The 13,295-nt window shown below is 26.3% G+C and overlaps 1 protein-coding gene across 39 annotated transcripts in view; it reads left to right on the top strand.

Moving 5' to 3' along the window:
* LOC122850136 (CUGBP Elav-like family member 4) overlaps positions 1-13,295 on the top strand; it is a 368,827-nt gene that overhangs the window by 308,799 nt on the left and 46,733 nt on the right. For 3 of the 39 annotated variants that reach the window (XM_044149179.1, XM_044149189.1, XM_044149174.1), the window contains exon 1: positions 8,266-8,874. The exons of 31 other annotated variants lie outside the window; for them this stretch is intronic. In XM_044149179.1, coding sequence (XP_044005114.1) covers positions 8,824-8,874 — 51 coding nt within the window. In that variant the 5' untranslated portion in view covers positions 8,266-8,823. Of the gene's footprint in view, positions 1-8,260; positions 8,875-13,295 lie in introns of those variants that run through there. 5 more of the 39 variants (XM_044149173.1, XM_044149190.1, XM_044149178.1 and 2 more) reach the window with 5 other exon arrangements.

Genomic DNA, 13,295 nt, shown 5'->3' with positions numbered 1-13,295 from the left:
TCTTCACTCGACTTGGTGCTCACTCGTGTATTTCCGGTCAGCATATTCAAAACATCGTAATTCATAAAATGAAAATAAAAAAAAATGAAACGTAATAAACGTTTTGTATAATAAATAAATAATTCAAAAGATAATTTTATTTTTTATTTTACTTTTTCAAGTAATAAATAAATAAAAAGACTTGATTTTTTTTTTTTTTATCATCATAAAGTAAATTACAAGTTTGTTACAAGTTTTTTGAAGCAACTGTATCACTCGTGACAGTGACAATCAGGAGGGACAGTTTCTCGTTACTCCCACACGCGAGAGTTAACTTCAAAACTAAACTCAAGACTTTTTATGTTGAAAAGAAGATAAAAAAAAATTGTCGAGTGGAAAAAGTTTTCTCTTTTCGTTGATAATTTTTCAACAAATCTTTCAACGAAATAGTTTAATTTTATTATTTTTAAATATCATAATTTAAAATTAAATAATCATTCATGAAAATCGATCATTTTTGCTTTTTTTTTTTTTGTTTTAACAATATTAGTACATATTTCCTTTTAAACAATATTTTTACGCTTTTTTTTGTTCATAACTCAGTTTACTCAAAAAACCCATCAAATTCAATTATTTTTCGAGTGCCAGTACAAAAAAAATATTAACAATAATTGATGACAGACAAAAAAAAAAAAAAAATTTCATATAAAATAATCAATAAACTATTCAAAAACTTTCCATCATAGTTTATCAAAAAAAAAAAAAGGAAAAAAATTGAATTAAAAAGAAAAAAAAAAGTTATATAAATTATCTATTTAATTTTTTTGTGTCAACAGTATAAATTCGATGATGTCAGAACGATAATAAAAAATTTTTCGATGATAACTTTTGGCCATTAAATTTCAAAACACATTAGGGGAGTTTACAAATGTGTCACTAAATAATTCAAAATACCAATGACAAGCCAGTCATTTAACGTCGAAAAAAAAACGAAAAAACTTCATCAAATTGTTTAACTAATAAAAAAACAAATGAATAATAAATAAACATAGATGATAATAATAATGATAAATAAATTGGATATAAAAATATAAAAGGGGCTAAAAAGGTAGAAGCAAAATAACAAATATGCGTTTGATAAATAAAACGGTGAGACACTTGGCCTTATTTTTTGTCGAACAAATATATATTTTTCGTATTCGTGAAGTTGTTAACGATCCTCGATAGTCATTGAAGAGATAAACAATGGCCTGATCCGGATAAGGTCATACACAAACTCGTGTTTCTCACATTTATAAAATTTTCACAGTTTGTTTTTGGCATTAAATAAATATATACCTAGACAATATTGAATTATATTTTTTTTATTCAACAAAAATTGGAAAAACACAATGAAAAATAAATAAAGTATAATAATAATAATATTAAATAAATAAATCCAACAAAACAATGAGAAATAAAAATTGTTGGCGAAAAAAAAAAATATATAAAGATGAACTTCAATAACGTGAGGGTCCCGTGGATAAATATAGAAATAGATAGCAGCTTTTTTTTTTTTGTTGGCCTTTTACTCAATACGTCCTCTTCTATCCTCACTGTCGTATTTTTTTTTTTTTTTTTTTGTCAGTCGATAACCCTGGCTGAATACGAAGACATAGGTACATATTTTTTTTTCATGTTCAATTTTTTTCTTTTTCTTTTCCTTTTCCCTATTTTTTCTATTTTATGGTTTACTATATGCTTTTTTTTTTTTTTTTTTTCTTTATTCGTTATTATACTCTTCTTGATTTTTTTTATTATTTTATTTTTTTTTTTTTGATTGTCCTATTCATCGGTCTAATGACCTTTCACCATGTTGTATATACCTTTATTCTTCTGTCCCTTTACACCGACAACGAGCTTACTCGCTATCAGTCGCATAAACTCAAACTGAATGTGTCCCTTCTGACACTGAATACTGAAATAATAAAATAAAAAGAAAATTCGTAAAGTTACCCTCAGGGAAACCTAAAAAAATGCTACCAAAGACAGAAGAAATAATAAAAATAAAGAAAACCACTGTGGTATATATTTTATTATTATTTTTATCATTATTATATTTTTTTTTTTTTTTTTTAGATAACTAATGATAATACAAAACCATGTGTATAAATATAAAAAAGATTTCTTTTATTCCGTTGAATACCATCATTATTTTCAATGAAAATTTATTATTTTTCTTTTTATTGTCTCTGTAATTAATTAATTTTTCAATTTATAAATTTTTTTTTTTTCTCACCTGCATTATTTATATATTTTGAAAAATTATATTCTCGTAATTATCTCGAATGCATCCAAATGATAAAAATTAATTTCACATTTGACATAATTTTTTTTTTAAATAATAAAGTGAGCTAAAAAAAAAATTGATGATTTATCTTTATGCCAGCATCGATAAGAGTTGTGCAAGTAAACGATGGGGTAAGATAACAAAGTAAATGAGGGTTTATAAGAAAAATAAAATAAAAAAGAAAAAAATATTTTACATTTATGTAAGCTACACATGTGAAATTGGCTAGCCACGGTCGATGTACATAATGCATGATAAAACCAGCAAAAATACTCGTCATTTCATTCGGTCCGGTGTTTTCCTTTTGTAGCATCGATCTGGTAGCATCTTAATAATTCAGCGAGGGAACAAGCGCAAGGCGTCCGTTACTGTCGGCCTATACCTAACGGCTCTAAGTTTTCAATGTGTGTCCTATCAGCATTGCACCCTCTATTTTTTTTTTTTTTTATATTTTTTTACCTCCCTTACTCGATACAGTTCAGAACTATATCAATTGGTTTTTTTTTTTTTTTTTATTTCTTTTCGCCTCATTGAACTCTGGGCTTTTATATTCTCCCTTTTTTTTTTACTTTTTTATTTCTTGACAATACTGAGGGATGTCGTGACACCTTATCATCATACTCCTGAAATTAAATTAATTTTTTTTTATTAATTTATATTGTAAAGATATTTTGTATCTGATAGAAAAATTAATTTCTTAATTAAAATTTAGCAGTAGTTAAAAACTGGATATAGAGTTTTAATTTTTTTTTTTTTTAAATTTTCATTTACTTATTTATAATTAATTTATTTTTTCTATTTTAAGTCAACTTGCATGACTATTGTTAAAACAGGTTGTCGTGTCAAGTTTTTTATTGAAAAGGTCAAAACTTGATTGTACGTCTATAGCCACTTGAGTGACATTGACACAAAGTGTTTACTTGTAAAATTATTAAACAAAAAAAAAATATTTGTTGTTTATTTACTTTAATAATTTAAATATTTATATTATTTATTTATTTTTTTTTTTAACATATTTATATTGTAAATTGTATTAGTGATACTTTAAATTATTTATACATTTTTTTTTTCATATTTTTAGATTTAATCTTGGCTATTGAAATACACAATCGTTTTTGTTAAAATTGGAGGCATTAAAGTCTCCAGTTTATAACCAAAAATTCCGGTAATTCAATTTCTTGAAAGGCAATTTTTTTTATTTTTCTATGAGTTTGTAACAAACGGTAACTATTTAGTATCTTCTTTTTTATTTATTTAATTTTATTTTTATTCTTTCATTCTGTCGAACTCGATTCCATAATCCCATTGACAAAGTCTCTTTTTAAAAACTATTATTTTTATTTTTTAAAAAAAACTTTTATGTCTTTTCATCTTCAGTAGCTTGTTGAGAACAAAAGTGAGATAAAAATAAAAAAAATATAATAAAATATAGCTAAAAATTTCAATAGAAAAAGAAATAAATAAGTAGTAGGGTCAACGCTTTGGCAAACATATACTGCGATAAGCTGATTACCAAACTTTTTTTTCTTTTTTTTCTTCATTTTTGCAAGGAGCATTTAAGTGTCATTGGATAGGTAATACGAATTTAAAAAACCTTGAAATAGAAGTTCTCAAAAGTACCTCAAAGAAAATAAAAGAAAAAATTATTTTTTCTTATTTTATTGTAATGAGCAAAGTTAAATTTCATTTGTGTTTTATAAAAATAAAATAATAAATCAATTTTTCTTACACATAAATATCAGCTAGTTTTAATATTTATAATTGTTTAAAAAAAACAACAAAAACAACAATAAAATAAGCAATAAAATTTAGATTTTAATCATTTAATTTTTCCTCTACAAGTTTCAATTTAAAAAAATTACCAGAAATTATTGTCTTAGATAATAATAAAAAATGATAATAATTTAATATATTATTTTGTGACTGCATGTGTATATTTATGTCACGGGCAAGTACCTCTTTGTGTAAATATATATATAAAAAAAAAAAGACCACCTAGCTCGATTCTTTGTTGACTCGTCTACTATATTCCCCGTTGTTTATTTCACAAACTTCGACGTGCCCGATCGCCGTCGATAACGATTAAACACAGAAAAGTTCACACGGGTTCACATTGAGCATTGAGCAACTTTCTAACATTATAAAATAAAAAAATATACATAAGGGTTAAAAGAAAATTAATAAATATTATTTAACAGATCATTAAACTTTGCAGCTGAAATAACTTGAATTTTTTTAAATATACATAAAAAAATTTGAATTAAATTAACTACGGAAAATTAATTTCAAATAGTCTATAAATAATTGATTGAATAAATAAATAATTAATGCAAATTAATCATCACTTTTTTTAAATTCAAAAAATAAAATTTGTGTTTATTTATCTTTGATGTAACGTGATATATTTCAAAAGCTTTCGCACCATGAATCGTGAAAGAATTAGGTCAAAGGTATATTGAGAAAACCGACAAATGAATGAGGGCAAAAAGGACGAGTCTGATTTAGGGCCTGAGAGAAAATACAAGAGATACCGAAACCATACATGACCACACACATATTTCGTAGGAAAGCCTGCAGATGTCGACTATCAAAATAACTAGCCTATTGCGTGTAATGTCCAAAAATTCAATCGATTATTTGTATATAAATAATAATTATTATTCTTTTAGTATATTGATATAATTATATAATAATATAAAAAATAAAATAATTAATAACCAAATGATAATTAAAAATAATTGACAAAAGAAATATAATTACAAGTAAATATGCTGGCTAATAATAGAATAGAAATATCAAATTAATATTAAATTAATAACAATTGATCATACAAATTGTATAAAAAAAAATAATTAAGATTAACGAGGTACTTGTTGTATTGGGTCAAGGTCACTCGGTCGAGAAATAAAAGGTGAAGAAATAAAAAAAAAAAAAAAAAATAGAAAAATGTACAAGGGAGTGCAGGAATATACAGGGTTGAAATAAAATTTAGGGGTGAATATAAAAAGAAATGATGGAATTTAAGTAAAAGGTTTGTGCGAAAAAGAAAAAAAAAAAAAATAAATGATGAAAAGGGAGAATAATATGGGGAAAAGAATCGAAAAAGAAAAAAAAAATAAAATAAGGGTAAAAGAAAAAAGATGGGTTGCAGTTTGGTTTTAGGAAGGACTTGTAATCTCATATATATACCAGGCCAAAGTCGAAAAAGTTTTTCTACTGAGGGTTGTCAATTTAACCCCCCATCTTTATCACCCCCTCGCCCCCCCTTACACACGCAGTAGAAATAAATAAATATATAAAATAATTTATATGAACTATGTGAAAGTTGATACACGTGCCATTAAAAATAACCGATGACATGTATACGACAACGACACATATATACAAAATATATATTGTCTTGTTTTATATACGTCTTCATAATCACCCTAAAAAAAAAAAAAAATTATCTATATACTTTTTCTTATATTTAATGTAATCAAAATTAAAGACTACTATTTTTTTTTTTTTTTTTATTTTTTTCTGGCCCTTGTTTAGATTGTTTATTTATATTTTTTTCTTATCAAAAAAATTTTTTTTTATTTATTTAATTTTTCATAATTTTATGGGCTTTTATTTATTCATTTTGGGCTTTTGATATTCCCAATGGGAGGCAAGATTTTAGTATACATAAAATACCAGAAAAATATATATTTTTTTTTTTTTCAGATAGATTGACGTATTAGTCACTGCTTCCTGTCAAATATGACATTGTAAAGGGGAAAAAAAATTTTATTATTATTTTTAAAAGTGGACATGATAGTGATGAAACTTGTTTTTTATTTTTTTAATTTAAAAAAATTTCTTGATGGAAGTTTGATTGATAGTGAGGAAAATTAAAAAGCTGTGTTATTATATTTTTTTTTTTATTTTTATTTCAAGTAAATTGTAGTATGCAATTGCGTGTGTATAATATTGATCGTTTTTTTTTTATTTTCATTTATTTGGTTCTAATATTAAATTATTTTTTTTTTTGTCTGTGCGTATTGAAAAATATTGTGTAGATGTATGGGTGATGCTTGGCCGATGGTTTATTGTAAAAACACATGGGTGTGGATGTTAGAAACGATATATGGTTATCGGCATGACCGGACTGGTAATTTCCGCCACGCAAACCTCAGACAAACCCTGTACAAATGACCAGAAATACACCTAGACTATTTGTTAAACGATAATACAACATTTTGTCGTGATGTATTTGATAAAATTTTATTACTCAATTAACAATATCCGTTATCAGCTGTTTTCAAGTTGATTGAATTTTCATTATTTAGTTTGATAAATGTCATTTTGTGTAACACAAGTGTTGCATTCACAGAAATTTTATGACAAACATTTTGTGAAAATGTGTGTACTTGAAGATTTTTTACCTGAAGTTTTAATGGAAACTGGTTGCTGCAATTTCCGGTAGCTTTTTGTGTGAGCTTTTGTTGAAATTTTGAAGCAACAGAAAGACGCTTTTTCAGTTTTCTCCAGGGATCTTATTTTAGAGTGTCAAAAATTTTAGATTTTCTTTTAAAGTAAGACAAAAATTTTTATTAAAAAAAAATTGTATTAGTATTTTTATTATAATCTAAAAATACTAAAAAAATAAAATGATAATATAATTTTATATATAAACTAGAATTTTTGAATTAAAAAAAATATCAAAAAATGAAAATTGAAGATCCCCAGAGTGACTACTTTAAAAGCGGAAATAAGAGATAAGACCGGTGGCAATATTACTTTGCTGAATTTCTATCGATTCTCTTTCCACAGTAAAACCAACACTAAACTAGAACGAGGGGGGAGTAAGAGACTAAGAGGAAGAGAAATGTTCCAAAGAAAAATAAAAATGAAAAAAAAAAGTTGAAAAAATCTCGACCAATCGAATCAGTATCGAGTCGCGTTTGGAACCTCATTACTCGTCTTCAGCAAGTAAAAAAAAAAAAAAAATCCACAGAAAAAGCCTCCATAAGACACGAATAAAAAAGCCATGAGATAAAAAAAAAAAAAAACAAGAAAAATGCCTCACCAACAAAAAAAAAAAAAGTCCAGAAGAAAAATCTTGTCACAGTGAAGCAAAACCAGATAAAAATAAAAAAAAAAAATTTCAAAACAAAAAAAGCCCCTTGCACTGGTGTATATACACCACCTACTTTCATCCCTCTTTATACACTGTGTATGTTTTTTTTTTTTTCTCTTTTTTACATCTTCTTTTATCTTGGTGACTGAAGCGAGGCTATGTTCGTTTGATTGGCCACACAAGCATCGTCGTCAGTAGTACCAAAGCATCGATATCTCGTGTTCATTTTGATATATCCAACTTTGTGTCCCTCATAAACTTTTTTTATTTCTACCCTTTCATTTGCCAAATATTTTTCTCGTCGTGTGTCAATATAAAGAAGAGAAAAAAAAAAAAGATAATACACATTTTCAGTGTACGATAGAAAGTGAAAGAAGCTATAAAAAAAAAATAAAAAATAATAAAAATAAAAGATATATATGTATATTGTGACGCGTTTGGTTTTAGCAGGGTGCGTGAATTGAACAACCCCTGCGTTGGGTTAGTCTGTCAATGTGTGGTGTGTAGATGCTGCTGCTGCTGCTGGCCTTTAGAGGGGTAGAAAATATAAAAAAAAAAAAAATAAGAGGGATATCAGATGGGTTTGTAAGCGGGGTGATACGAAGGAAAATCAGTCAAAAGGGGGTTCAAGTAAAAATATAAGAGAAGGGGTGATATGAAGGTTGCCACACGAGGTATACTTAATGGTAGAAGGGGAAATATAAATGCGCGCCAGAGCCAACATTGCAAAAGCAACCAAAAGCTTTTCAGGGCGGAGAAAATATATTAGGGTGGGATAGATGAGGGGTGGAAAGAGGAGAGAGTGGATAACGATAATAGGGGAAGAGTGGAAAACTTGAGGGTGCGTGTAGGCCTGGGGAATCAGTCGCGGACGAGCTGCGTTTGGGGTTTTATCTATTGCTCCGGTTATTCACAGCTGAACCGCTGACGCGTATATTTTATCAAACGATAATACAGAAAAATTTATTATTTATATACTACGTTATTTGTAGTTGAATTTTATCAAACATTTTACAATTAAATATTACTTTGATAATTTATAAAAAAAAAAAATTTTTTATTATAAACGTAATAAATCGTGCAATTTGCTTTTTTTTTTTCTTGTTATTTTAGTCAATTTATTATTAATTATTCAAAGTCAATTGTGCCAAAGTTATTAAAGTCTTTTTTTTTTTTTTTTTTTTTTTTAAACTTGAACTATTTAATATATTTTTTTTTTTAACTTGTTTTAATATTTATTCATGTTTTTTTTTTTTATTGTTAAAAAAAATATAAAATAATAATCAATTTTATTTTATGTGTGTGAGTGAAGTGGAGATTTAAATTTAAAAAGCTTTATAAAAAAAAAAGAGTCAGGTTGAATTATATTTTTTTTTTTCGATCGGCTGTCATTATATTTTTTATTGCTCCAATGGTTCATATCGTGGAAGTGGTGCCGTCGCATCGGAACGACATTCATATGGTGAGTGGCAATGCATATTTTTTTTTTTTTATTTATCTCAATTTGGTCATTGTAATAATGGAGATTTTATGATTTTTTTCTTGTCGCAAGATATTGTCTGTTGTTAGATTGAATGGTTATTGGAGTAAAATATTGTGCGAGCATTTGACTCACATGTTTTTATAAACTTGAAGGCATCATGTGGTATCCTATTAATAGTCATTGCGAGTGCTAACCGTCAGTTGTTATATTAAACATAAATACATGTTCAATCGCGTGCCCCGTTACTTTATCCATATGTTACCGGAAAAAAAAAATTCCTCTCAATTTTGAATAATAATATTTCCTTTTTATTTTTCATTTTTATTATTATTTTTTTCCCTTTAAAATTTGTTATTTATTTTTTTTTTTTAATATGACTTTTTAAGCTAGGTGCATGCGCATAACTGGGGTTGACAATGTTGGTTCCGCCCTATTCGTACCGCTATATATTCGCCTTCGAATTGTCCCCTCGAGAAAAGTGCAGCTGCCACGCGTTCAACTTCCGAGACCCCGGCACTATCATTTCCCCTTTGAATAAAAAAAATTAACATGAAATGAAAAATAAATAATAATAATATTTTTAAAAAAGAAAATCGATGCATCATTGAATTGGCCCTTTGAAAAAATTTTTAAAAAATTAAATTTTCCGAGTAGATTTTTAAATTAATTTTTCATTTGATTCTATTTATTTTTTGGCTCGTTTTTTTCAATTGAAAATTGTGTCTATATTTGTCGAAAGATATTTTTTTTTTATTTATTTAAAAATCAATCAAACAAAATATAAATAATTTAAAACAGAAAAAAAAAAAAAAGCTATTTGTAGCAATGTGTTTGCTGACAGCAGCAAACGCTTCACTTCGCTAATTTTAAATGTAAATAATTCATTGACTCACTGTGCTCCATTCATCCCAACAAATAATTTTCATTATTTTTTATTTATTTCCTTTTTTTTTAAATTCTATTATTAATTTTTCATAAATAAATTTATGACATTTAATTTGTTTTGATTAATATACAAAAAATAAATAAGCGTTTATTTTTATAACCACAATATTTACAAGTGGGTAATTAAAATAATATTATGGTAATTTGTAGATGTATTTAAATTTATTACGAAAATATTATATCAGTAGAACAACGTTGTAAATAGTCTGTGCGCGCGACGATACTAAACACGTGCCGGGTTCACACGAGATGCTGTTTTTTATCCATGTGCGGCTTGTTAAAATATTCTCAATTAATAGTAAAAAAAAACTGTGTCAATGCATTAACAAAATTAATCTCCATCTCTATTTTTTAATAATAAAATTTTTTGATAATAAAAACTCAGGCTAATTAATTATACGAAGAAAAAAATAAATTTATTTAAAAAAAAAAATTTATTTTACTATTTTTTTAAGTATAGGCTTTATTAATAATTAATTAATTATGAAATTTGAATTTTTTTTAAACTGTTAATTATTAAAATAAAATTGTGGGAATTCAAAATTTATTAGAAAATTTTTATAGATTTAAAAAACCACAAATTATAGACTTATTTTATGATAAATTATTTTTTTTTTTTTTTCAACATATGTTTTAAAATGAGAAAGACATTGTCTTATTTTATTGCGTGTTAAAAATAAAATTCGAATTTTCCGCTGGGAGTTCGACTGTGAAAATACTTTAATAAAATTTTTCTCATAAATTGTAATTTGCCCCCCTTATTTATTATAATAATTACATTTTTTTTTCTTATATGAGAAATTCAAAAAATTTATCGACCCGTTCATCTCCCCTATTCCAAAATCCAATAGTATTATAAATTTTCTGATAAATAGTTATGAAGCAAATGTGTGTCTGTCTTTTCATGATGTTTTTCATAAGTGTGTACCATCTGTGCTTCACTGGCCCTTTTCATATTCAACCCCCCATTATTTTTCTTCTTCAATTTCATCAAGAATTTGTCCTACATTTTTCGCCTGTTAATGTCTAATCTCATTGCTGTTTTTTTTTTTTCTTTCCTTTTCGTAAAGATTGAAGTAAAAAAAAAAAAAACAAAAGCTGTAAATATTATTGTGATAAATATTGAAATAACAAAATAAATCAGGCTGAAAGATATATAGAGTCAAAGAGAGGGTGAATTTTGTTAGTTGGAAAATACGATGTTAAAGTTACGAAATAAAAAAATCATGACTATTTTTTTTATTTTATTATCGACATTTACTTATTTAGCTGTGTTGATAGGTGAAATTTGTAGAGATGGGTAAAATTTATTTTGCGGCTACACAGTGCTGACCGATAATCGAATTGCAAACATTTACTGATGTTTGTGGTAAATTCATGGCGCCACAAATTGTCTGAATTTGTACACCTAGACAAAAAAAAAAAAGGGAAAAATTTCTCAGTTCATGTGATATCCTGTTTCCTAAACTCCAAGATGTGAGTAATGATATTTACTGTTTGTCATCGATTGGGGTCGTGTCTCTTTTTACTTTTTTATTTTATCTATAGACATAGTGCTTAGTTTGTGGCTGAGAATTGCAAGAATATAAAAATTTACTATCCTTCCTTGTAGAATAAAACGACTTGAAAACAAAAAAAAAATATAACCGCTATATGCTAACATTTCTCGATTTTACGATGTTAAGTGAAGAACCCTCTTACGCAGAGCAAGAGTTAAACTCACCAGCGAAAGAAAAGTTTTTTTTTTTTTTTTTATTTTTTCTTACAAATGGAAAATAAATTTTATGATAGATTTATTGAATAAAAACCAAGAAAAAGTCTTTATCCAATTTTATATATATCAACTAAATTCTGCTTAAACAAAAAAATAATAATAAGGCAAAGTCAATCTTTGTGTTTTTTCGAAAATTGTTATTTGAATTTTTTGTTCAACCATGATTAATGGTTGTAAATAAAAATTTCTGGGCTCTTAAATAAAAAAAAATACATCGACTTTATCAAACTTATATATGTTTTTTACTCATCATAAAAATATCAATACATCATTTCGAATTTCAATTTGATGGATAGAATTACCCAAATTATAACTTTTTCCATTCAAAAAATAAAATACCCTGAATTACAAAAAAAAAAAAAGCAAAACGTACAAAACTTTTTTTCTATACCATCAGACAACATGAACAAAAAATAAACTAAAAAACATTCATATTTTTATTCGCAGTAAAATCAATTGTACAATAAAAAAAAAAAAAAAAAAAAAAAAAGTAATAACGTAATGAATAAACGTTGAAGTGAGCATAGACTCTGTATACAAATAATACAGTCAAAATACAATATACACATACAGATGATGTTGTGAATAAAGGGCAAGGCCCGGGATGATGTTGGTAATACACAACACCAGCCAGAATGAAGTTGATAGCTCTTATCTTGAATCAAGTACACTGATTGCAGGCACAGCCAGTCCTGGCATCATCATCGTCAGGTCAAATATACTACAGTCCATGTATTTAACTTTATATACATACACGAGAAATGTACGATAGGTTATTCAATTTCCCGAAGCGGTATTCACCATTCAATTCAACTGTTATCGGTCTATGGTGTGTGTATATATATTTGCACTATCAATTTAGCCATTTTATTACTTCCATCCTTTACCGGCCTAAATAAAAATAAGGGGAAAAAAATAAATATAACTCTGTATGTGTTTTGAAAAACAAGAAATAATTAATTAATTAATTTAATTTGAATAAACTCTCGAGTCAGTAATTAGCACACTATTCATTGAATTTATCTGTTGAAAAATAATTACATCTTTTTTTTGATGATATCAAGATTTGAATGTAAAATTTATTTTGTAAATTTTATCGAAATGACTTGGGAAGATGATCAATTTTATTGATGATTTATTCATAAATAAAAAGTGGAAAAAAAATATAATTTATATTGAAAATTTGTTGGTTGATTGTTGGATCAGTCGATGGACATTTTCAGCCAACAAAGTTGCCAACATTGCTAATAGCTTTTGTTGTATGTAGACAATAATTGTACGAGATAGTATGAGGTGGATAAAAGTAAAGGAAGAGGGTGGCAAAAGCGTATCTCAATTCTGCTATCAACAGACACTTACACACATTTTATATATGTGCACAAGTTACCCTGACAACCAAACCAACAACAAACATCTAATGGCCGATACTTTGAGTCAAACTTTAATTTCCTGACTGGACATAGTATATTTAAAATCATCTACCCCTTTTTTTTTTTTTTATACAAACTCCAGCATTAATTCACTCATGTACCCTCAGGCAATTTTTCTCATTGTCATTTTTTTTTTTTTTTTTTTATTATTATAAATACTGTATTGTTTATTTATTTATTTGAAATTTCAATTGGTGAAAAATACTTGAATATATTCACCGAGTAATAAATTAAACCTTGAATTATTTTTT

Source organism: Aphidius gifuensis, linkage group LG2 (genome assembly GCF_014905175.1).
Source record: "Aphidius gifuensis isolate YNYX2018 linkage group LG2, ASM1490517v1, whole genome shotgun sequence".
Lineage (NCBI taxonomy): Eukaryota > Metazoa > Arthropoda > Insecta > Hymenoptera > Braconidae > Aphidius > Aphidius gifuensis.
This window is presented reverse-complemented; position numbering and strand designations above follow the sequence as displayed.